Source organism: Gobius niger, assembly GCF_951799975.1.
Source record: "Gobius niger genome assembly, chromosome: 4".
NCBI lineage: Eukaryota > Metazoa > Chordata > Actinopteri > Gobiiformes > Gobiidae > Gobius > Gobius niger.
Genome location: NC_136855.1, coordinates 19,557,991 through 19,581,706, shown reverse-complemented (window position 1 = coordinate 19,581,706; position 23,716 = coordinate 19,557,991). Strand labels below are relative to the sequence as shown.

General features: G+C 40.4%; 1 protein-coding gene across 14 annotated transcripts in view; it reads right to left on the bottom strand.

The window, feature by feature from the left end:
* Positions 1 to 3,723: 3,723 nt before the first annotated feature.
* Positions 3,724 to 23,716, bottom strand: part of plekha7b (pleckstrin homology domain containing, family A member 7b) — a 65,897-nt gene continuing 45,904 nt past the window's right edge. The window contains exons 8-28 of one of the 14 annotated variants that reach the window (XM_079554979.1): positions 22,699 to 23,094; positions 21,891 to 22,425; positions 18,868 to 18,951; positions 18,348 to 18,482; positions 17,691 to 17,744; positions 17,230 to 17,301; positions 16,276 to 16,347; positions 15,149 to 15,229; positions 14,874 to 15,023; positions 14,440 to 14,541; positions 13,836 to 13,947; positions 13,474 to 13,670; positions 12,900 to 13,091; positions 12,709 to 12,826; positions 12,509 to 12,600; positions 11,790 to 12,014; positions 10,357 to 10,572; positions 9,886 to 10,019; positions 8,875 to 9,023; positions 6,185 to 6,327; positions 3,724 to 4,446 (exon numbers count right to left, since the gene is read on the bottom strand). In XM_079554979.1, coding sequence (XP_079411105.1) covers positions 6,191 to 6,327; positions 8,875 to 9,023; positions 9,886 to 10,019; positions 10,357 to 10,572; positions 11,790 to 12,014; positions 12,509 to 12,600; positions 12,709 to 12,826; positions 12,900 to 13,091; positions 13,474 to 13,670; positions 13,836 to 13,947; positions 14,440 to 14,541; positions 14,874 to 15,023; positions 15,149 to 15,229; positions 16,276 to 16,347; positions 17,230 to 17,301; positions 17,691 to 17,744; positions 18,348 to 18,482; positions 18,868 to 18,951; positions 21,891 to 22,425; positions 22,699 to 23,094 — 3,253 coding nt within the window. In that variant the 3' untranslated portion in view covers positions 3,724 to 4,446; positions 6,185 to 6,190. The remainder of the gene's footprint in view (positions 4,447 to 6,184; positions 6,328 to 8,874; positions 9,024 to 9,885; positions 10,020 to 10,356; positions 10,573 to 11,789; positions 12,015 to 12,508; positions 12,601 to 12,708; positions 12,827 to 12,899; positions 13,092 to 13,473; positions 13,671 to 13,835; positions 13,948 to 14,439; positions 14,542 to 14,873; positions 15,024 to 15,148; positions 15,230 to 16,275; positions 16,348 to 17,229; positions 17,302 to 17,690; positions 17,745 to 18,347; positions 18,483 to 18,867; positions 18,952 to 21,890; positions 22,426 to 22,698; positions 23,095 to 23,716) is intronic. The other 13 variants (XM_079554980.1, XM_079554973.1, XM_079554986.1 and 10 more) reach the window with 13 other exon arrangements.

Below are 23,716 nucleotides of genomic sequence, written 5' to 3'. Positions count from 1 at the left end.
CTCGTGCTTCTGTTGTAAAAGAAAAAGAAAAAAGATAAAGCATTCTGAAGTGAAACAAAAATGGAGAAAGATAGAACAGAAATTAAACTTTACCTGAACTCTTTACTCGGCCAGTCTTTATATCGTCCTACATATGCAGTAATGATTCATGTTGGATCTCTCTCCGCTAATGATACTTTTTTTTCTCTTCTGTCGGCATGTCGTAAGGCAAAATCTGACAGTTGTTTCTGAGCGTTGGCTCTTTCAAAAGCGCAGTTTTCTTTCACCTTTTCCAACGAAGACGAGCTGTTTTGCGTGTCCCTTACGCCACCTTTTGGCCAACATTGTAATAGCAAACAGTAGTGCATTGAAAAACTAACCGCACGACAATGCACAAACAAAACATGCACATTTAATTTAATGGATTGAGTTTATTACCAACTGACCCATGAAAATAATTTGACACTAATTTGTTGTTTTTTATTTATTTGTATTTGTTTATTGTTATAATAGCTATTAGGGAATGTTATCGTCCAGAATGGCTTTTTCTGAACAGGTGCCACGCCGTGTATCTCTAGAAACAAATGAGTGACTGCATTTGAACCAGAGCTGGTAACGGGTTCCTCGTTATAGCACTGAGGATATGGGGCATGAAGCCAGTGAGCAGAAGACAGTCCAACTTGTTGGGGGGTATAAGGCAGAGGCATTTGCATACCCTGTGAGTCTTTGATGCATGTTGAAATTCCAGTCTAGCGCATAAATATTTGAAAAGGAGAGTGCATAAAAATCAACATTTTTGTTACATTAAATTAACATGTGTTCTTCTCCTGTTCTGAATGCTTAATTACACCACGCCATTCATTGGGTGAACGCCAGGGGGGCACAGCTTATATTATAATGGAGCAGAGGGGCTTATAGGAAGGTGTGCAGAGCTGAATCATGATGGAGACATTTCATTTTCGCATCAGCAATAAGCAAAAAACATAAAAAAGAATTGCCACTTTGTTGTGAAGAGCCCATCATGCACAAGAACATTTTCTACACATTTTTAAAATCAGAGGTCATGATGTTTTTTCTTGGGAAGTGATAAAAAGAAATTCAAAGAAAAGTAAAGTGAAATTTAACTCTCATTGATGATAAACACAGTGAGGTTTGACATTGCCTCCATGCACTTATAAACATACACAAAAGGACTGTAGTCATTACTGAATGCAAGTTATGCAATTAACTTCAATAGTATTTACATACATGCAAATCATTCTCTCCCACTTGGACTTGCAAAGTGGGGCGCTCTGTTCTCATTACTTGACCCAAATCTCAGACTTGTAACTCTGGATTTCATCAAAGTTTAGTCAGGATCTAATATTTCCTTTCAAGTGAACACAGAACCACTGATTAGTCGTGTTGGAATAAGGAGTGCAACATGCCAATTCTAATTATATACTTATCAGGAACATCGCTACATGGCCCCTGCCAACAGCATACAAATATTAACTGCATGGGACAGACACTTGAGTGCAATGTACAGGAGCTTAACCTTCTGTCTGCTTAAAACATTCTCGATTCTAATCCACAAGATCCTTCATAATCCACGATTTGTGCGTCTGTATGGCTAATTATTCTGATCTAAGAATGTCAGTGTGATGGAATAGGAGCACAATCTCTGAATTCAGAAATGGGACATATTATTGTTTCCTCCAAATGAATTATTCAAGCTTCAACCAATGACATCCACTAAACTAGATCCAGTTGGAGTGACTGCCTGAATTAGGAGAAACTGCTTGTTATACACAGTAAAAATCCTACAAGATCCACACAATATGAACAACATGGGGGGAGATAGGCATTTCAGTGAACTCACACAAGTTTTGTTTCAGTAGCTGTGGAAAGGGCTAAATACAGATGTGCTTTGTGTTTGCAATGGGACTAAAGTGAAAGCCCAGGGGCATTTAGTCATTTACAAAGCATTCACTTTTATGTACAAAAGCCCAGCTCACTGAGGTATTGTAAAAGTGGTGTTAACATATTTATTTTATGTAATAGAGGCACTGAATGATTCATAATGAGGAACTGTGTTTTCTCTATTGTGCAATTTAAACAGTTTCTCTTGCAATTAATATTAAGCTATTCTATTTTCGCCGCATCTCCCATATCACAAAAAGCCTTTGTTTGGTAACAGCAAATAATAAAGTCAGCGCGTGCTTCAGAGCAGCCCCGACTTCTTTATTCTTTTTATAGCAGCTCACTGGGAAGACTATTCACTGATTCAGTGAATACCTCCTAAATTATTCAACAAATCACCATTCCATTTCTTACATATTAAAAAATGTAGTGTGCGTGGAGCTTTAAGATGATAAAACAGCATAAAGTACTGTTTTAAAATCAAAGCACCTATTGCATTGGGCTTCCTTGGCTTTGTGTTTGTACAATTGGAGTACAATCCGGATCCCCACAGTGTGCAAAGGAGGCCCCGGCCGTCTTCACTCCATTCTAATCCTCAGACGTTCGCCGCCAAAATCAGTACTATTATTTATGTGATGGAAATAGGTATGACTGGGAATCATTGTACCAGGAGAGGAGGAAGAGTCTTACAAAAGAACTACTCGTCACAATGTATGTGTCTGGGCTTGAATTTCAGTTTGAACCCACAAGTTTGATTTTAAATAAACATATATATATGTGTATGATAACACAAATGTTAATTTGCTTTACTGTGGAAGAATCTCTCAATCTGTGTTTTTCACCAGTCAGTATCATCAGCATGCCTTCCACTTGCTAAAAAGCATTTCTGAAGCCAGTAGGTATTTAGTATTTAGCCTTAATGCGGGAGGCCTTGATTGCCTTTAACAGAACAGGACACAATTAGCATAATAGCCCCTCTCTCATTCTCTTTGAAGTCCGCAGCGTAGAATAGCAAATGTATATGATCCAGCAGCCAAACGTCAATACATGGAAATGCCACAATCCTCAGTGGAGGCCATGGGGGTGAGTTTTCTCTTCTGAGGGAGGAGGGAAAAAACATGCCCATTTTTGTTGCAGAATAAGCAGAAAGAGATGATGCGGTGGGCGATGTAGCCACCAGGGCCAGTGTGTGCGCTGTGGGGCCCCGGCTCCTGGAGGACACAAGGAGGCATAGAGAGGATGTGAGGGGGCCCATGTGGAGCACAGGGAGGTGCATCCCCTTCTCTCAGGTGTTTCAAAGCACACCAGGCCGCCAGCCAGGGAAAGTAATTACTCTCCAATTAAAGATAAAGATGTCACGCAGGAGGGCGTCACAAAACAACAGCAGCCCCACAGATGAGTAAAGGAAGTCAAGGCAACACCAGGAGTCAGTATCATCGCTCTCATGTCTCTTGTAACTACAATGCTGGTGCTTTTCTTTGTAAAACATAACCTCTTTTGAAAAGTTCAATACATGCTTTTCTCAAAGGCTTCTTTTACAATTGCAATGGAGACGCAGTTCAAGATTCAAAGATATGAATGCTGTACTTCAGAATCCCGAGTTATTAGTATCCACCTTCTTTCTTGGGTGAAAATACACGGAATTAAAAATGCCCTTTTGAGATGGAAAAAGCTTTGAACTTAAGACACATTTCAAGAAACTCCTTTTTTTGTATCGAAAGTTCACCTCCGTTGAGCCCACCATAGTTCGGCTTCTCTTTTTCACATAATAGAATGAAGTTTATTAGATCAAGGCAATCAATGCAGATGTTCAAAGAGAATTTCAGACCTATGATGAGTGCACATTTTGTTCTTGGCTTTGTGCATGATTTGAATGAAAATATGAATATCTTTCAAGGAGGTGAAACTGAGAATGATGTTTGCAGACGAGAGGTTAGAGGAAGTCACACAGTGAAGATGTTGATATTTTTAATATTCACATTCATATAAATGTCCATTGTGCGACTGCTCCCAGAAGCACAAAAAATTATGTTAAATGTTATTTTCAGTCCTAATATAAGCACAAAAAACAAAAAGTATCCCAGCAAGCTAAAAGGAGACTGGCAGTGCGGCAGTAGATACTGCACATACATGACATTTCAAGTGGTTCGGTGTAAAATAGTATCTAATAAAGAAAATAACTTTATGACATTTTTGTATCATTTGCTTCAAACATTCAGTACCTGGGAAACAAAGTTCAAAGTGAAGATCACACCGCATTTTAAAGCAATTCAGTCAAACGTGTAAAATATGAGACAAATTCCTCATCAGAATACAGTCATTCAAAGTGCAAGAACGTGTTGAAAATAGTTTTCATCATTAGAATAACACTTGTTAGGCATGTCCATAGTCAGTAAGCACAGCAGCTTCTACAGCCACTCTTCAGGGAAAAGTTACACACACTTTGAGTCTTCGTATAGCCTTCTTCTCTGCTTAGATATACGTCTTACTGCCAAACATCCACTTGTGTTGAAGATTAGTGGTTTGTTTGTTGAATAGCACCTCAGTGTCCAGAAATTGCTTGAGCTGCAGAGAAATAGACACAATAAAAGCAGATAATTAAAGAGACAAAATAATTATTCACAAGTTCAAAGTTGTCCCCATTACATTCAAGTTAACTTTTGTGTGTATATATATATTCTATTTATATACTAGTTTATTTGACAGGGAAAAAACACATTAATGAACATTTCTGTCTGTTACAACAATACAAAACATATAGAAAAAAGTTGTTATACAGTTGTTTAATATATGTATATAGTTCCCATTTATACACACAAAAGCACCAAAAACAAAACACATATATAAAAGGCATGCAGTCACAAGGGATTGAACAAAGCTTACAGATGGGCACAAATTGCTGTCATGCCACAACCACAAAGGCCTGATTCATGCACATCCCAAAACATTTTGTGACAAAGGGTTGTTCATTTGTTTAGGAAAACTCTGGGGTTTCCAGATTTTGATTTTTCCAAGAGCTTTTGAATGTAACTCATGAAACACAGTGGCGATACGAAAGTAAAACAGGTACAGACATTTGTCCCTGAAACATGCCTCTTAAAGCATGTGTCAATCAGGGGTAGAAGTCCTGCTCACGGCCCAAAGTGAATCACCACTTTCTACAAATGCCAGGGTTTTTCATGATATATAACCAAGAAACGTTATGCTTAATCTGCTTTAAATTGTACCTGCAGCATTTTGGATGCACTATTAGTTTCAGCAGAATGTTGAAGTTGGAACTTACCTGAATAACTATATTATTTGCCAATTGTTGCTAATAAAAACATTTAAATATTCACGCTGTAAAAAAAAAGGTAAATATAAACAAATTCAAAACTGTCCATCTTCACTATATTATGAATTTAATTTAATTTTGACTGGAATAGCAACCAAATAGCATTTGCATTTACTTCATCATTCTATTGCGATATTTAATGAAACAATTTCAACACAGTCTATTACATCATTTGTAAACAAAAATAATAAGCAATTGTTGTTGCTTTTTAATAGGACCAAAACAAAGCTCTAGGAAAACTATAAACTATAAACCTTTGAACTTGAATTTTGAAGTTACCAAGCGTTTTTATGTTTGAGGCTATTTGAGTAGAGCTTTTTCTCATACAAATGGAAAATCATGCAATAGCAATAATTTGTCGCTCGATTGTGCAGCCCTGCGGTTCATGTTGTACTGTATGTGCACCGAGCGTCTGTGAACAAGCAACTTAACTTGTCGTGGACCTATAAAGTTTTGCCCAAGTCTATTATGAATTTTGTGTATTTCTTCTCTGCAAAAAAGGAAAGCTACAGTTGGCTGTTGCCTTTGTACATTTGGAAAGGTGATGAGTGCAGGTTGTTCTCTGACTCCTCGCTGCCAGCCTGCAGATGGGGAGCTAATTGGTGCTGTGGAATGCAGCTGTGCCGAATGCTGAAGAGTCGAGGCGCTAAATCAAAGGTGTCTCTTTTGTTAATTATACACAATGCTACAAACAGCTATGTTCCTCTGAGCCCTTTCTTTTCTCAACTCCGCATAAATATTTTGGCAGTCAGACAAAAAAAGGGAAAGAGAGAAAAAAAAAGAACAATTTACACACTATTATCACAGTGGGATGAGTCGGCTGCCTACAGATGTTTGTTTTGATTTTAATGGGATACAGCAGAGCCGACCTCGACGCGATGCAACAGCCTCAGCAGATAGGTACGCATGCAGGGAGCGCTAATCCGCCACTTGTAGGGAAAGTGTCAGCACCATGCAGTTAGCCCTTACTTTATTTTAGACAAACGTGTAGTGTATCCCGTTGCTTATAGGAGAGGCAGGAGGCAGAGAGACGGGAGGGAGTGGAGGGAGTGGAGGAGGTGGAGGGGGTGAGGGCAGGGGAGGAGGCGTGGGGAGGTTAGACTCGGGTGGGACTGCACAGGACAGAGGGGAGAAAGGGTGACAACAAACGTTAGCAGACATTTTTCCCATTAGCATTGATGCATTCAGAACATGTTTGTAGAGGTCTAAACTACGTGTTTATTATGCGCTATAACTGAAATGATTGAAGCTTTTTGCTACTTGCCACCATTTAAACTGTGATTTCTATTCTATTCTATGGCAGCTTGATGTACAGCACTCAGATACAATCACTTGCCGTGTTTTGCGTATTGTAAGCACCGTGTTTTCTGGACTATAAATCGCTCCGGAGTATAAGAAGCTTTGAGAAACTTGGTAATAGAGGCTTGAAAAGTGCACCACAAGTGTAGGCTATTATTTCTATTATTCTATTCTATTAAGTCACACCAGCCAAAAATGCATAATGAAGAAGAAAAAAACATATAGGAGTCGCTCCGGAGTATAAGTCGCACCAGCCTTGGCAACAACCTGGGCATAATGGCACCGTTTCTCTCGGCAGCACGTTGTTCAAGCACCCATTTGCAAACTTGTTCCTCACGCTGTTGCCTAAAGCCCGCAATTAGCTTTTTTTGTTTTCCGTTTGCCGTAAGAGTAACCTCCGCTTTCCACCAGTCCTTTACAAGTTTCTCACTCTCTCCAAACTTTCTTTCTGCTGCTCGATCACCGTTTTTTTTTAAATCTTCAGTGGTACAGGAGTAGCAGATACTGGTACACAAGCCTAGAGCGCCCCCTAGCGGCTGTCATATAAATAAATAAATAAATAACAAGCATGTGAAATGATAGATTTTGATATATAAGTCGCACCTGAGCTTAAGTCGCACCTCCAAAAACTATGAAAAAAAGTTTGACATACTACGGAAAATACGGTAACACACAAATTGTGTACAAGACTGAATTAAAATAACCGTTAATAAGCTCAAATAGATTTCAAGGTAACAGAAACACAATGAGGAGAATCATGTGATATGCCTTTTTCTGTGCAAGATGCCCGATACTCACTTATTACATTCAGAGATACTCACCAATCAATAGGTTAAAACATATCGAACTAACAATCCTCGTGGTATTGTTGGCATTAGCTAATGTTCATATTTTTTCCTATAAAAGTTGGACCCAGTATAATAAGCTCACCAGTTCAATAGATACTGTACACGGGAGAAGCAGAAGAAACAAACTTTGGATGTAATTATAAAGAGGCTTATAAAATCTAGTCTTTCAAAGTAGTATATAAAAAGTCTGCTCAAAGTGTGTTTACGGTCTGAAGTGTTGGTGCCATTTTATCTTGTATTTTGCATGTTCATTAACAAAGCATCCGTATCAGGAAACATTCATCGCTCCAATTCAAATAACAAATATAAGTACTTAACATTTCAATGTCAGTCAGTTAACAACCTTACTTTGCTGTGATTTAGGCTTTTGACTTTTTAATAATACAAACAGTTCATCAACAGAATATAAAGTAATGAATGAAGGTCTGAAGAGGCCAACACAAAAGTTTGTTTATTTGGTTATTTTTTTTTTTTTGCAGGAAAATTAGAAATTCCTTTCAATGTTTGAACCAAGCAATTACAAAATCCTGAATTATTTAACTCTTTAGAATAACATATTCCACAATCTGGACTCTCACTATATACAGTAATTGCGGAGCTGCATATTTCTACTTTTATGCTGCTATTATTGAAGGGTCTCATGCATAATATTGTAAGAAAAACCCCTCTCTTTTATTTCAGGGATTTGAAAGCCTTACTGGAACACCAAAGGAGAGAAAAGTCATTGATTCAATCTCCACTGACAAGATGCCACCAGTTATATTCCCTGACATTTCTCAATGCTGGAAATAATGTTATAATTGTTGACTTTGCCTCGCTGTGCATATTAAGGCTGGGAGCGCACTGACAGCTTGAGCGTTACAGTGTGTGACAGGTACGTGTGCTACGGAGAGAGAGTGTGAGCGGCGCCCAAAGACAGACAATCTGAGGCAGCTCAAATGAAAATGAACTTGCCTGCCTTTGCCTGTGGAGTATGAAAGAGATGAAAAGTGAGCACAGTGTCTTTTATGCAGGTTCACAGCGAGATGTTCAAAGGAGCAAGTGATGGTATGCACAACGAGGAGAGTGGGGCTTGACTGGGTCATTGATCAGAACACAAAATGGCCCCATCAAGCGAATCCTCCCAAGTCTGAAAGATTTTACATGGATTGCAATTAGAGACGATCCAAGCTCCTAATAAGGAATAATGTTTGGTTATTAGGAAATGAACTGCCGTATTGCTTGACTCCGCACCTCACGCCTCTCTCATCTCTTACCCGATCAAGCACCCAACATTACTTAAAGGCTGCTTCCCGCTCTTTATACTGTCTTCAACCAGCGGGCTTGTCAATTTGATGATGTAGAAGTTTAACGGATGCTGCCGGTACCGCAACTTTTTTTCCCCTCTCTCTTTTGACACTCGACCATAAATGCATGTTGAACTTGAGCTTTACACCCATTTCCATAAATACACTGCTTTGTACAACGGTTGAATAAAAATAAATGATAATGGAAGCACAGTAGGTGACCAACCTGCAACCATTTTGCTCTTAAGTGAGGCCTCTGAGGCGAGTGCATAGGACATAGTGATGATCCGCTCCTGTTCTTGAAGAGCAGAGTCCAGAGTGTCCAGGCCCAGGTCCGGCTTGTCCACAGAGACAGCAGGAACCAAGTTCTGCACACTGTCCCAACACAAACAAAGAGCATTCATTTATGAATTTGTTATTTTAAAAGCTGTGAAATACTAATATTGATGACTAAAGGAGCTCAAAATTCCCTTCGTGGGTAATGCTTTAGAATACGGACCAGTAACTCCTAGGTAGTTACTGTGGCACATCCCTGGTACTTACAGAGATTTACCAGGCACTTACAGTGGTACGTTTAGGTAACTACAGTGGTACTTCATAGTGAACTTCAGTAGTAATTGCGAAATACTTAAAGTGGTAGTTTCTATGTAATAACAATCTAAGTACTAGATATGTACTGGTAAGTAATGGGTGCTTAGAATTGAAACTACCAGATACCTAAAGTGGTAGTTACTGGGTACTTTTATTGGTAATTCCTAGACACTCAGTGATATATAGTAAGAACTGGCATAAAAGATGATGACTTTATGAATTAAAAATACATAATAATTTCAATTTTGTATTGCTACAGTCTTTTCTGTGCTACTTATTTCATATTAATAATTAAGAAACTTGTTTCCTCTATGTTGTTTTATAGTCATATGATAACTAAATCATACATAATTTCTAGAAATGATCTCTGAATGTATCTAGAAGCATCACATTTTCTACCAAGGAAATGCTGCTGTAGTATCCTTGAAATAGCAGAATAAGTATCAAAGATGTATCACATAAGTACTAGTAATTATTACTGTAAGTACTACAGACTTACTGTATGTACCTAAAAGAACCACTAATATTACTTAAGATGTACCACATAATTAGTAAATACCACTGTAAGTGCCATGGACTTACCAGGCCGTATTCTAAAGCGTTACCAGTTTGGGTAATTTCAAGTAGAGCCGCAGATATATTTTACCTGGACTTTGCCAAAATGCTCTTTATGCGTTCGACTTTCCGATGTCGTTCCTCCACCTCCTCAGGACTCAGAGGCTCTTCAGGCTCGGACTCCACGTATCGTTCAGGGATCAGCACTTTCTGCGGCTTAGACAACTGCAGAAGAAACATAAATGTACGAATAAGTGACTGATACGTCGACCAATATAAGCTTGGTCTTTACCCCTAGCGTTTGGAATATTATGCAAAATTACAGGAGGGCAGCCCGAAAAAATACACACGCACACACAAAAATGGAACATCAAATGCTTAGCTAATTTTCATAATTTTTAAGAAAACCTTTGTAGCGGTCTAAACCTAATCTTATACAGGATTTGATCATTTCCTGAATAGTTGCATCTTTTGTGATCAGAGTGCAGTTAGTCATCCACACATGTCACAATGTCTTGATGGCTTCCCTTTATTTGTTCTGTCTACCTCACCAAATTCCCACCTCTTTGCTGAGGTCCAGATCATATTGTAGCGGCTCCAGGTCCACTTCGTGTGTGGGCGTGGCCGTGGACCTAAACGTCAGCCATTCATCCGAGTGGGACCTCGGTCTCTCCATGTGCTCAGGTGGACGCTCCTCTCCCTGGACGCTCCGCACCGACTCCTCCCCCTGAACTGCTCGCTCCAGTAGCTGCAAGTCAAAGTCCTGTTCTCTCTTCCACTGGACAAGGCACACAAGGAGAGGGAAAAAAAACACATTGTGAAAGTAATTACAGTATGCTGCCATCACCCCCATCACTTCGATACAAGAAAGTGAAGCTGATTTTTTCACACATTGTTTTCCAGTAATAAGCACTCTTGTTATCACCCAAATCCTGATTTTGTAAGTGGTAGAAATGGTGTTGGTGCGTGTGTTAAAGTGTCAAACACGGAAAAGGAGGGTGGGGCATGCATAGACATCGAGTATGCATGCTTTTTGACATGAAAAAAAATCACATCATGCTCCAAGTACAGAGAGAAGGACATAATTGAAACAGGACAGTACCCACACACCGAAGACAACGATAAAGATGCAAGAAATACTAATGTGACATACACCACACATCACCATAACATAAATAAAAACATGGCAATATGCGTTCCTTAGAAATTGTTTATTCATTTAAGGACATTCACATAACACTGGTGCTAGTAAATGGGAAAAAACAACACTGAGCCTTATTGTTTTTTGCTGCCTTGCATTGTTATGAAATGGAATCCACACATTGTCATTTATAAATTCCAACTTTTCTCACAAAAGTGCATGATCCTTACTGAACTGCAAAACACTTTTTAGATGAGTATACTTAGCTGGCATTGCTCAGTGAGTGTTTAAGTAGAACATGAGACGCACACGCCGACAAAATGACCAGTTAGTGACAGCACAGCGTTCGGTGAATGGTGGGTTTTAATACAAGACACATTAGTGATTAATGAGAAAGTAAAAATCAACAAAAAACAGTGCTATGAGAAAGCGTAAAGATCAGTTAGGATTAGTGAGTGAAGTGTCAGGTGGACCATCAGATTTACAGAAAATAAGGGGGAAGATGTAGAAGCAGAGGCACTAAAGGCATCATCGAGACACATATAATTAGCTCGTTTCATGGTTTAGATGTTATAAAAAACATATTTCACAATCCATAATTACAGTGCAACATGTAAAAGCCGTAACACCAAGTCTTGAAGCGTTTTAGCTGATTTCTGTGCTGCACTTTCAAAACAAGCCAGTATTCTTGTTACCACTCAATTAGCGTCCCCCACTTCACCTTTTCATGCCCGAACACAGTAAAAAAAAACGTCAAACTACTCGGACCAAAGGCATGCATTAGTAGTTCTCCACTCGGTTGGTCGGTTTGCATGCATCAGAGTGTGGCGTGTGTTGTGGGGCTAATAACATACTGATCCCAGGTCTGCGGAGAGTGGGCGCAAGGAGGAGGCTGAAGAGCGCGAGGATGAGGAGCCGTGGCGGTCTCCGTGACTTAGGGTGCGTTTGCGTTGGCGAACAAGGGCCTTCTGATGCCTCTTCATCCTCTCCAGCTGCTCGTCCGCACTCATCCTCCCTCTCTGCTGCTGCGGCGCAGTGTCCCCGGAGTACAGGCGCTCCAAGGCACTTTTGGGTCTCTCCTGAGAGAAGGAGGAGAGTTAGCATTGGGTTAGCACAGGCAAAAATATAAAAAAAAATGCATGTGTAAAGTGTATGTGTACAACGGAGAGATTCTTTATGCATCTTTTTCCAACAATTACAATAAAATAATCCAAAATGAGCCAAAAGACTAGAGAAGTTATGCAGATTACAATCCAGCATAGCAACAACATAGCAACCGATACCACATTAACTTTATGTTGCTATTATTTGCTTCGGGACGCAGTCGGTAATGTAGAGCTCTGTTCAGAATGAAAATTGTCCATTTTATGTCCATGTAATAACTATAATTACCATGTTATTACACTTTTTGGTCCCAAACTATTTCCACTTTCTATCCTAGTGCCAGTTGGTATTAATTAAAACTGGCAGAAATATTCAGAGCCTTTTTTGTGAGGCACATTTTTTTTCCTCCCATTTCTTCGTTTCCCACTTCTCATTCAATCTGAACTTTTCATTTTCTCCCCGTCCTCACCTTCCCACCGACAGACGAGGCCGCTCTTCGAAGAGTCACATATGAAGAGATGCTCGACGACTGATTCATCCTTAAAGAGGAGGAAGCTGCTCCTGTGAGGTAGCAGGCATGCATTAAAACAACATTAATTTAAAAAAGTGAACCAAAATACGTGGCTGGGCATACAGTGGGTAATAAAGTGTTACACGAGCCGCACTTACCCCTGCCTGGTAACGTCTGGTAACCTCCATCATGTCCTGTGGCGACGACAGTGACAAAAGACGCGCCGTCTCCTGCTCCCATCAACTCAGGGTCGCTCAGGAAAGGTCTGAGCTCAACCTTCAGAGTTTACATTTCAGTTTCAAATGCCAAATCCTTCATATATCCTTTATAATGCTGGGACATACAGTACCTTAGTGTCTCCATTAGGGAAATGGCCGATCTCTCGGTCCCGTTTTCGTTCGTCAGACTGACGCTTCAGGCCTCGCACAGATGTGTGCCGGATGACTGTGGTCTCTTTGGGCAGCGGGGGCACAGCGGGTGGGTGCTCATTGGGACTGTAGAGCTGAGGTAGAGGAGGTCGGGGGGGAACATCTTCCTCACCCTTAGAGCATGGGAGAGAACATAGGCTTATCAATTTACAGGAAGAATAGATTGATTATTGCGACAGGTCGACAGCCAATCCTGCGGCAGTAGAGTGTGGATGAAGAAAAAGGAAACTATATTGTGGTAAACAGTGGAAAGGAAAATAAAGTCATTTGTTTTAACATTGAAAAAATATAGTGAAATTTAAATCAAAATCGATCAACACGAGGAAATAAAATGATCTTATTGCCCACTCACCCTGCCCTAGCCCATGGTGACACTTTTTATCTAGTATACCAACACAATTAAGTGACAAAATCACCGCTGTATTGATGCAAGTGAGATGTAGGTGCAAAACATATTACATTGCATTATACTGTACTAAATAATACGTCACTTACCCATTTATGCCCCGCAGTGGGAGTAGTCAAATACAATGACTGCTCAGCGCTGAGGCTGGAGGAGAGGGAGGGGGTGTGGCCAGCGGGGGTGGGGTGGGGGCTGTGCTGCTGCTGGGACAGTCTCATCTCCATAGCAGACGAGCTCCCAGACACACAAGGCACTGATGACGCCGACACTGAAGGCACAAATGTCCTCTCTGGGGGAAACGCACAAGTAAAATGAATACACACGCCGTAAAGACGGGTCTCTCTCCTCCCATGGGAAATGCTTAAGTTGTATATTATTGAAGGCTTTAATGTAAACTTGCAGCGACATGCATGACATAACGCAGCTGTAGTTTGCAAACATGAACACATCTCACCTGGGTTGGTTATTGAGGAGATAGTGACTTTGTAGTTGGCTTTATTTGCACTGAGGCCTGCAATGACATCTTCAATCCTCCACAATTCTTTTCTCATCTGCACTTTTTCCTGCTGCTCACAGACACAAACACATGGAAATGTAAGCAATTACTATGCTGCATTAAAATATATTTTCACAAATTAATAGCGGTTGCAGAAAGTTTCCAGAGTTCTATTCATTACCTCTAATTCATTATGTTTGATACAAAAATTATTCACATTTCTTTTCTATTGGTAAAAATTCGTCACTAATGATGCAAACAAAGATGCATTAAAAATCTAAATCTAAAAAGTTTCTAGAAGTATGAAGTGGCACAGTGGCATTCAGGCTTTATACAACTACTGCAGCTCCACTCCACACACTCCACCGCTCTCAGTCAAAGATGTGCTGTTTTCAAAACCTATAAAAAGTCCAGGTCTGTGGTAAATGTCATTCATTGCAGATTATAGAACAGATAGGTACAACCTCTATGCAGTATAAGCTTCAGAGTACCTCATAGAAGGGCATGGATACCTTGTGAGCCCAATGCACATCCATAAAATTGTCATAGGAGTTTCACAGACCTGAGTAAGATCGCTGCGGGTCATCTGTCCCTGCAGAGCCGACTTTAGCCAGTCCACATCCTTCTCCAACAGAGAGTATTCAGTCCATGCATTCTCCATCTCCTGAAGCACACAAACACAAACAAAGGCATGATATCATAGTTCAGTCAAGTGAATAATGTATATAAAGGACACAGCTTAGACAAGGTAAGATCGATAACGCCTATGTGACAAAAAAAAATATTTGAAAAGACACCAATGGAACTGACTTTCCAAAATTACACTATTTCAACCTGATAAGATCAAAAACCCTCACACCTTTTGTTGGAGAAGTGGAATTTAGGGTAATTACATTATTTGAATAAACTATAAGTAAAGTCATACTAGAGTCACTGGACAGCATAATATGATGATGTGAAAAGTCTCAATTAAAACATATAGAAAACATGTCTTACTGTTGATGCTTTTGATATTTCGGCTCTGATGTGAACCACATCCTCTTGTAGTAATTTCTGCTGGTAAGCGATCTTCTCTGCGTGTGTGGGCTGATCTTGGTACTGCTCCATCTGCTGGTGGGAAACGTCCAGCACAGACTCCAGCTTGTCCTGAATGGAGAGAGAAATGAGAAAACTCAAAAATTACAAATTGAACAAATGTACACACATTCATATTATTAAAAAGGTGCAAATACATACTAATATATATATAAATCATGTAAAACTGCATCTACCTTGTCCTCTTTCAGGGTGCGTATCCTGGATTCAAGCTCTTGTAAAATCTTGTCCTGTTCACACAATCGACTTAGTTTAACCTATAGAAAACATATATCCAACATTAAAATAAAAATGAAAAACTGCAGATCCAACTTAAAAGTGAGAAGTGAGTATATCATTTGAGCTGTGTACTTTTCATGCAGCGGCTGCATCCCCTCTCCATAAACCCAGTTAAGTCGAACTTATTGTCTATTCGCAGTACACGAAATATGTCAGCAAGTTTCCTCTATGTGAAAAGCCCCCAAGGAATTTATCTCAACAGCTCAGTGGGAGATATCAAAAGGCTGCACACTGCCTAGTTTGAAGGCGAGATCGGGTAATCCCCATTATGAGTAATCATAATCAAAAATCCATATTTTCAAATTCACTTTTTGTGGAGGGAATGTTTATTAGGGGTGACAGATTTGTTTTTCCAAAAAATGGGTTATATGATTACGAAAACAACATGAGACTGCTTAGTTCACAGTCTCTCTCACACAGTGCATTTTCCCTCAGATCTATTTCTCATTCTGTTCAATTAATTATTAAGCTGTTTTTATTTTGCTGCCGTATATTGTTGTTTTTTAATTGCATGAAATATTCATTGTTCAGACAAATTTACTGGCAATTTCTTATAAATTGTTAAAGTGCAACAATGCTAATGATGAAAAGCCAGGACATCCATCTTATTTACCTCCATTCGGCAGAAAACAAAGACTGAGCAAAGCGGGATCAGAAAAAAAATCAAACTGAAAAATTTAACAGCTCAACATCTAAAAACTCCCATTACATGCATTTTTCTCTTTAAATTGCAGGGAGGAAAATAAAAGCTCTGGTGGATGCTCTCACTGTGCTGTGTGCAGGGCTGTCCCCGCACTGTTGCAATGTACATAAGTTCTATCCACCCGGCAGCGTCTGTTTACAAAACTAAAGAGAAAACATGCAAACACACTGCGCAAATGACCAGAACAGTCTAAACGAAAGGAAACCGCTCTTCTTCAGTAGAATGCCAGAAAGAAAAAAAAAAGGAAAAAATAGAAAAAACCAGACCGCTTGTCAAAAAAAGTTTCTTTAAATCATCCCCAAAACGTAATTATTCACTTACATCAGCATCACTCTCTGCTATTCTCACTGGCCTTGACGGTCTTTCTTTTTTTAGGCTTTCACATCCAGTAACCTGCAATCCCCAACAGCCACAGATAACATCAAATATTTAAAATCACAACCAAGATGGAAAAATACGCAATTGTATACAGGGTAGACTGTCAAGCAAGGTGCACTTGGGCTCATGAGACGGGGAAAGAAATGGTTGATTCAACAAATGCAAGCAAAAATAAGAACCCAAAAGATGATCTGTTATGATGTAGCTCAGTCCTGCAATAGCGTGGGATGGGTCGTGGATAAATTCTATTAGTTCAGTGCAATAATTAGTGATGAGCAATGTGCTATGTCTACGACTGTAGGCCTATCTCTGCAAGTTAATAACACACATAGAGCGGAGCAGAGCCACACCCAGCATGTGAGTACACAACACACAGCGCAGTTCAGTTCAGACAGAGGGGCACGCCACCTATTTTACATAATACCAATTAACAAGGCATGGGAAACACTACAGGCCTGTGAGAACATAAGTTACTATACTAACATCATGTGGTTCTGGAGGGGCCATGAGAAAGGAACCAGTAAAACACAACCATGTCACAGAGATGGTAATTTGGTAACTGGAAATTCACTTTCTTCGACTGGGACATGTCGGATTGGTAAAGAATGCGGCATAACTGTGTTTAACTTAAGATGCCTTTGATTCTGTATCGTTCGTGTTTGCAGTGAAACACAATGAAACTGGAGATCATTACCAGAAACCTTTGGGTTATTTGAAAATGCTCTCACAAGCACAAAAACACAAGGTGAATATTATCATTCGAGACAGCATGCTTCTCATAGTCTCAAGTCTAATTGAATACTTGAGTTTTGCATTATTTCTGCAGGGATGCAAGGCATTTCAATAGAAAATAATGGTGAAACAATTCATTTCACTTTACAAGCACACTGTCCTTACATTCCAACAGCACCCAAAACTCAGAGCGGAGCTTTTGTGAACTAAAACGATCATCGGGTTAATACTTTCAATCTGTTTAAAAGAAACACACTGTGAATCAGTAAAAGCTTCTCTTAAAGAAAGCCATGACTTTAAGCACAGCAAATGTTCAAAATACCGATGCCAAAAAACACTTGAATGACACATGAATGCAACATTCATGGCAAGCAATAAATAAATAAATAAATACGTTATGGTCACAATCTCTCCCCACTTGATGTGAAAAAAAAACATTTAACTGTTACATTTAATTGTGGAAAAAATAAGGACTCATACACAGAATTGAAACAAAGCACAAGTTTGACTGAGTGGGGACAGAAGAGATCACATGTCAGTACATGGACAACAGACAGAGAAAGTTTGAGGCGGAAACAGGAGCGGAGACAAGACAGAGACAGAGAGGAAACTGTAGTTGGGCCCACCTTCAGATCGAGATACTCCAGGTCCTTCTTCAGTTGAATGTATGTATCATCAGCCTTAAAATGAGCAGTGAAGAGGGACATCATATGAAATGGTTGTGTCTAAACATAACATGGTTGCCTATAGAGGCCTGTCTCTTGAGAAATACATTAACATGGCTCATACAGTATGCATCCAAATACATTTGAAACTATACATTTTTAATGTTGTGAATATAATGGTCAAAATGAGAGTCTCTGTTTGAAAAACAAACAGAAGAGTTTTGATGTATAAACTATGCATTCCTGTGTACCACTGCAGCATCACAAATCTGAACATCACTTCATCTGCAGAGTGTGGTCTGGTTGTGAAGCTAGGCTCAAAGTTAAGAGCAAAACATTTGTCACAGCACACAGAAATGTTGAGAAAATACTGATTGTTTGACACAACAAAATGCACTATTCAAAACTTGCACGTTTAACAAGCAACATGCTTTATAATAATGACAATGTTTGTAATGTTTGTAAGCAAAATCTAAGTGCGTTGCAAGACAATCGAGCTAGCTAAGTCTGCACAGAGACATGAATGGCAGGGGACATGTGGGGACTGGCTCAGGACATGAAGACCATGATGCACTGGGGCAAAGGGAGCAGTATGGGGTGTAGGGTTGAGCCCCTGACCTGCAAGCTGGAGCCTAAAAGACTGTGGTGCTGGTGGTGCTGCAGGTGAGCGAACGCATCACTGGGACTATGCACACCAGCCAGCTGGGCCTGGTGCCTCCGAAGCTGAATGAGCAGCAGAGTCAGCTCCTCGGGCTGAAGCCAAGCCCAGGTTTAGGGGCCAGAGGGCAGTGAGAGCGCACAGGGATGAGAGGAAATACTTAAGAACCATCTGGGCAGTATGAGAGAGCAAAGCGCTACAACGCTCAGTTTTTTATATTGTCCAAAATACTGTATGCATAATACAAGTATACAAGTTAAAACATGATGAAGCCAGAGTTACACCGACAGATTAAAGTTTGTTTCTAGATCAACCACTAGGAAAGTCAGCAGAAAGTAATTCTAAATTTGTCATTTATAAAACTACAGTATTACTTTAACGGCACTTTATTCCATAATTTAAAAAAAACTATTGCTAACTTTTACTTTCCCAAAAAATGTGACAAGAAAAGGAAGAAAGTGTGGCTTATAAAAATCATACCGTTTTGCCATGCAGGCTTGGTGCACTGACAGTGTGTGTGATGTAGCCCATGGCAGGCATGGATCGTCTCTCTATCTGGGAGGTCTGCAGAGAAAGGAGATTCATCACCATGTTATTACAAAAATACAGCATTGAATTAAACAGAATGTCTAATTTACAGACACTAAGCAATCTTCGCAAGCGTGTAGCCAGGGAGAGGACTCTATCACACTCAAAATAAGTTAAACATTGCCTCAAAGTATGAAAACAAACTTGACTACACAGCAGATTTATCTTCTCTTCCATCCTTTTCTTACTTTTATCGCCTCTACTTTTATTTGATACAAGGTGTGCCACAAGTTTCTGATGCTACAGGGCTTCGAACACTTGACGTTTTTGCTTAACACACAGAATTAGCAAAAACAAGCCCACTACTGAACCTTTAAAGGACACAAACAACAAGAGATTTAATTAACTACACATAAATTATACTAAACCTGCTTTCTTAAAATAACATTTGTTTGCTATCAGCAAGAGCAGCACTGTAAGCCATTCCCTTTGAGAATCCCAAGCCACTATTTTTTTGCTGTATAATAGGTTTTTTATTTAAATGCGAGATCAGAAGAAAGAGACCGCCGCTGATGTTTGAGATACAGTGGAGATGTTTATAGGGTGCTGCGATGCTCTGGGCAAATTGGATTAGCTGCTAATAACATATACTTCTTAATGATATTCCACAGGGATCTACCATACGCCAGAACGCTATTACTTAAGAGTGCAGGAGCTGTAGATATGGGTGCTCTGAAACGAACATCATCTGCACGGGATTAAATTTAGTTCCTATATTGCGGTGCTCTCATACAGGGCAGGCAAAGTCACTGTGGCGGTCTCTGTTAAAAGTCTATCTTTTTCCGCAGGCCTCCATAATTGAGTATCGCCTGATTTTACAGCTGTAATTAGTGTCTTGACAGCAGGATAAAAGATGGATTAAAACAGAGCATCTGCAATACTTTGTTTACTTGTGTATGGCCAGTGGGATGGTTTTGAGGCTTGTGTGTGTTGGCATGTGTGGTCATGGTTTGGACAGAGCGCTTTTCTCATGTGGAGGGTGTGGTAGTGAGACAGCACAGGGTGTGGATGACAGCACGTCCCCCTCGCGCCGTCTCCTGCGGCAACAGTGGGTGCTGTCTGCGCGCTACAACGGGGGGAGTCTTTACTCAGAGACATGCTCGCGCCACCTGTGGAGCGGGAGAGGGCGTGGACTGTGTGAAACTGTGGACGTTTCACATGAGCATCAAAGCGAGCGCGTGGGGAAGTTTCTGTCTTCTCAGAGGAAATGTGTGAATCTTCCCATGGTTTTCTTTGTGAGCTCACAACATCCGACAGGACAGTGCAGTAAACAAATGACAAGCACAAGATCCTTGAGAAGAAGAGCTTTAAACTATTGCACCTAGTATTATTACAGTGTTGTTGAACCATCAAACTTTAATACACAGGGTGGGGCTCCTCTCTTACCATTACTTATCTACAACCCTTCATCACATGCTCACTCTGGTTAACTTAGTCTATAATATTTCTATACAAGTGGTCAAGAGCCGTAAAAGCGCACTATTGAGGTCTCATTAATCAGTTGGTTATGGGACCAAACCAAAGTCTTCTCATGTGCTCGCATATCCTCATTTGCCTCACTGTAAGAGCCGCCATTACGCATTAGAAATGTGATTCCTTCAGTACATTCCTGTTGAATTGCTGATAGAGATGGGAATCGAGTAATCCATCGGAATCCTATGTCTTCTTAGGGCTTTTTTTTCCTTATATTGATTGATCTTGATTTTCAATTCGATTAGATTTTTTCATAATACAAATAAAAACATGCAGCTGATTGATGAACTTAGACATGCAGTATATTTTATACAAACATCACCTCAAAAAAATGTCAAATACTTTCCTCCAGTTTCGTTTAACCTCTTAACCTCTAACCACCTGAACCGAGTTTGGCATTACCCAAATCTAAATCTTTGTGACAAAAATGTAAAAAAAAAAAGTGACAAAAACAAGGATGAAAACCCAACAAAAGAGAGACAAAAACGTGTCGGAAAAGCAACAATAACATAATTTAAAAAGCAGCAAAAACAGGACAAAACACACACAAAAAGTGTCAAAAAGCAAAAATACAAAAATGCAACACAAAAGTGGCAAAAAAAAGAAAAGGCTTCAAAAATGTGACAACAAAGGAGCGACAAAAATGTTATGATCAGTTTTGTAGATCTTAGCTTTCAAATGAGGTGTTACACTGGCCTATAAGCTGTGAGCTCTAGTCGAGAAGCTTTTAGATTTGGGTAAAGCTAGACCAGAGAAAATAAGCTTGGTTAAAGCAGGGGTCAAGAGGTTAAATACATACAAAAATCTTTCATTGTCTCATCCAAACCCCAAAATTAGGTGCTGTTTCAGCCAAAAAAATGTCTGTAAACCTGATGATTATAAAGTCCCATGACGATTACTGAGATTGACCAAAGTAGGGATTGCGATTTTGATTGGCCCAGTCCTTTTGTTTAAGCTAATCAGAATTGTATGTCCCTTCACTAACGATTCCTCTATCGATGCTGCTTTGTGCCGCAGCCTCTTATCAATATTATAAACCTGCATGCCGCAGATGGGGCAGTGCAGACCCACGCACCACTTCGACTTCATCACAAAACGCTTTAGAATCGGCGCTAAGGAGTCCGTCTGAATTTGTCCTCTCTATACGCTTATAAATGTGCACCTGAAGAACCAAAACAATGTGCACGTGCTGTTACATGTGCTTCTGCTCGTGTCGCATCATTCAGAACAGAAAGAGGAACTGACAATAACATCCTTCGATCCTCCTACAGAAAAACAGAGGAAGGGAGAGATATCTAAGAGCTAAGCTAAGCTGCCATATAACATATTTATAATAGGAAGCAATGAAAAAGGGGTGATTCCAAAGGGAGCAATATTTTCTCACTCCCAAGACTAAGTGGTAGTAGCCGATGCCCTTCTTTTCAAATGTTCACTTTTCTTACCTGAGAAAGATGACTGCAAATATGACCTGGGGAGCTTGATCTTGTGCTATCTTGTGCATGTTCATCCAAAGGCCTAACTGTGCGTCTGTCTGAGGGGGTGTGTGGCCTCCGTGGGGATAGGGGCTTAAAGGTGCCGGGTAACGACGGCGGGACTTCACAAGGAGAAGGAGGCACAGAGATGGACCTGGGCATCTCCACGGTCACTCTAAACGCTGAAGAGTCAGTGAAGTTCGGCCCAGTGTAGATGGGAGCGGTGGGGCTGCCGTGGCGAAACTGTTGCCTCTGCTGCCACTCGTACAGCTGCCACACCATGCCCTCCTTTGTGGCCATACGCTCGTCAGTGGACATGCGGAAGTGGCTGAGTCTGTCGTGGGCGTACTTGTAGTCACTGGGCAGTTTGCTCGCCGCAGGAGGAGAACAGCTGCCCGAGGGGAGGCGAGGAGACTTTGGCAAAGACTGGTAGGCTGCATCGATTGTGCTGGCTTTTGGCTTTAGAGGTGGGGTACGGCGGGGAAGTTGGTATTCAGAAGTGGCACTAAAAGATGAAGAAGTATATGAAAATAACATCTATTTTTCTGAAACTTGCTGAACATATAAGGGATATATGGTGAGTATGACACTATGTTATATAATAGAATGTACATGGCACATTGTTTCTTAAATACTGTAATTATACTGATGCAAAATGCTACTATTGACCAGTTTCTTGAACATTATTATTGAATTTCTAGATATTGCAATACACAATATGTCCACTAGATGGAGACTGTAACATGTAGTTCTATACTGCTTGAACTGTCACACTCACCTCTTCATGGGATCTCCTTTTTGAACTTTGACCCAGTGCTCCACTTGAGCCAGCGTGTTTTGTCTTTGCACATGTTTGTCAGCACCAGTCCGCGTCACAAAGCCCCTCTGATAGACGACATTTCCGTTTTGCTCTGGAGGTAGATTCACTTGGACGACAGCGGGGCCATTGTTCTGTGCATCACCAGAGTCGGGGGACAGTCTCTCGTCTGGGGCCGAGTGGGTCGGTCTGGGCTGGACCTCTATGCCATACCTGACCTCGTCTCTGTGGGCTAGTCGAACACTGTGATCCACTTCTCTTTCTGTTTTGCTGGGGGTCTCTGTGTGTGAGTTGGCGTAGACATGGCTGGATTGAGGGACTGCCTGCTGTGTGGCCTTTTCTGACTTTTCCATTTCCCTTTAAAGAGACAGAGGTGTCCTTTTGTTTAACGCAAAGCTAATCCATTTACTTTCAGTGAACACTAGCTTACACAAGATTCTCTTACATTTATTGACATTCAATTAAAACTACAGTGCATCAATTTATAGTCATAATAATGATATGCAAAAGAAGTGCAGAAAATTACCAAGTGTAGTATAATATCTAATCAAACAATATTAGATGACAGATGTGTGTTTTTCTATGTGCTTATGTGTGAACTACTGTCAAGAACTGGAGAACTATAAAGAGCACTGTATCTAATCCCCCTTTAGATGGCATTATTGTTCAGTGCTTGCTCTGAGCGTACACTGATAAGATCCAGCTGATCTTTAAAGTAGCGATTTCATGGGGTCAATACTGCAGAAGGAAAACCTTCCAGTGAGTGCCTCTGGCTATACTGCATCATTATGACTGGTCCAAGCTCAGATGCGGCAAAGCCTCAAAAACATGCTGCAGCCCTGTCCTAGAGGAGAATGTCCCTTCTGTGGGACCTGCTGTGGAGTCAGGTGCGAGTGTTGAATGTTTACAGATATGAAGCCATATATTGGCACATCTGACAGCAGAGCTCTTTTACCATTTGAATATGTGCCATGCTGTT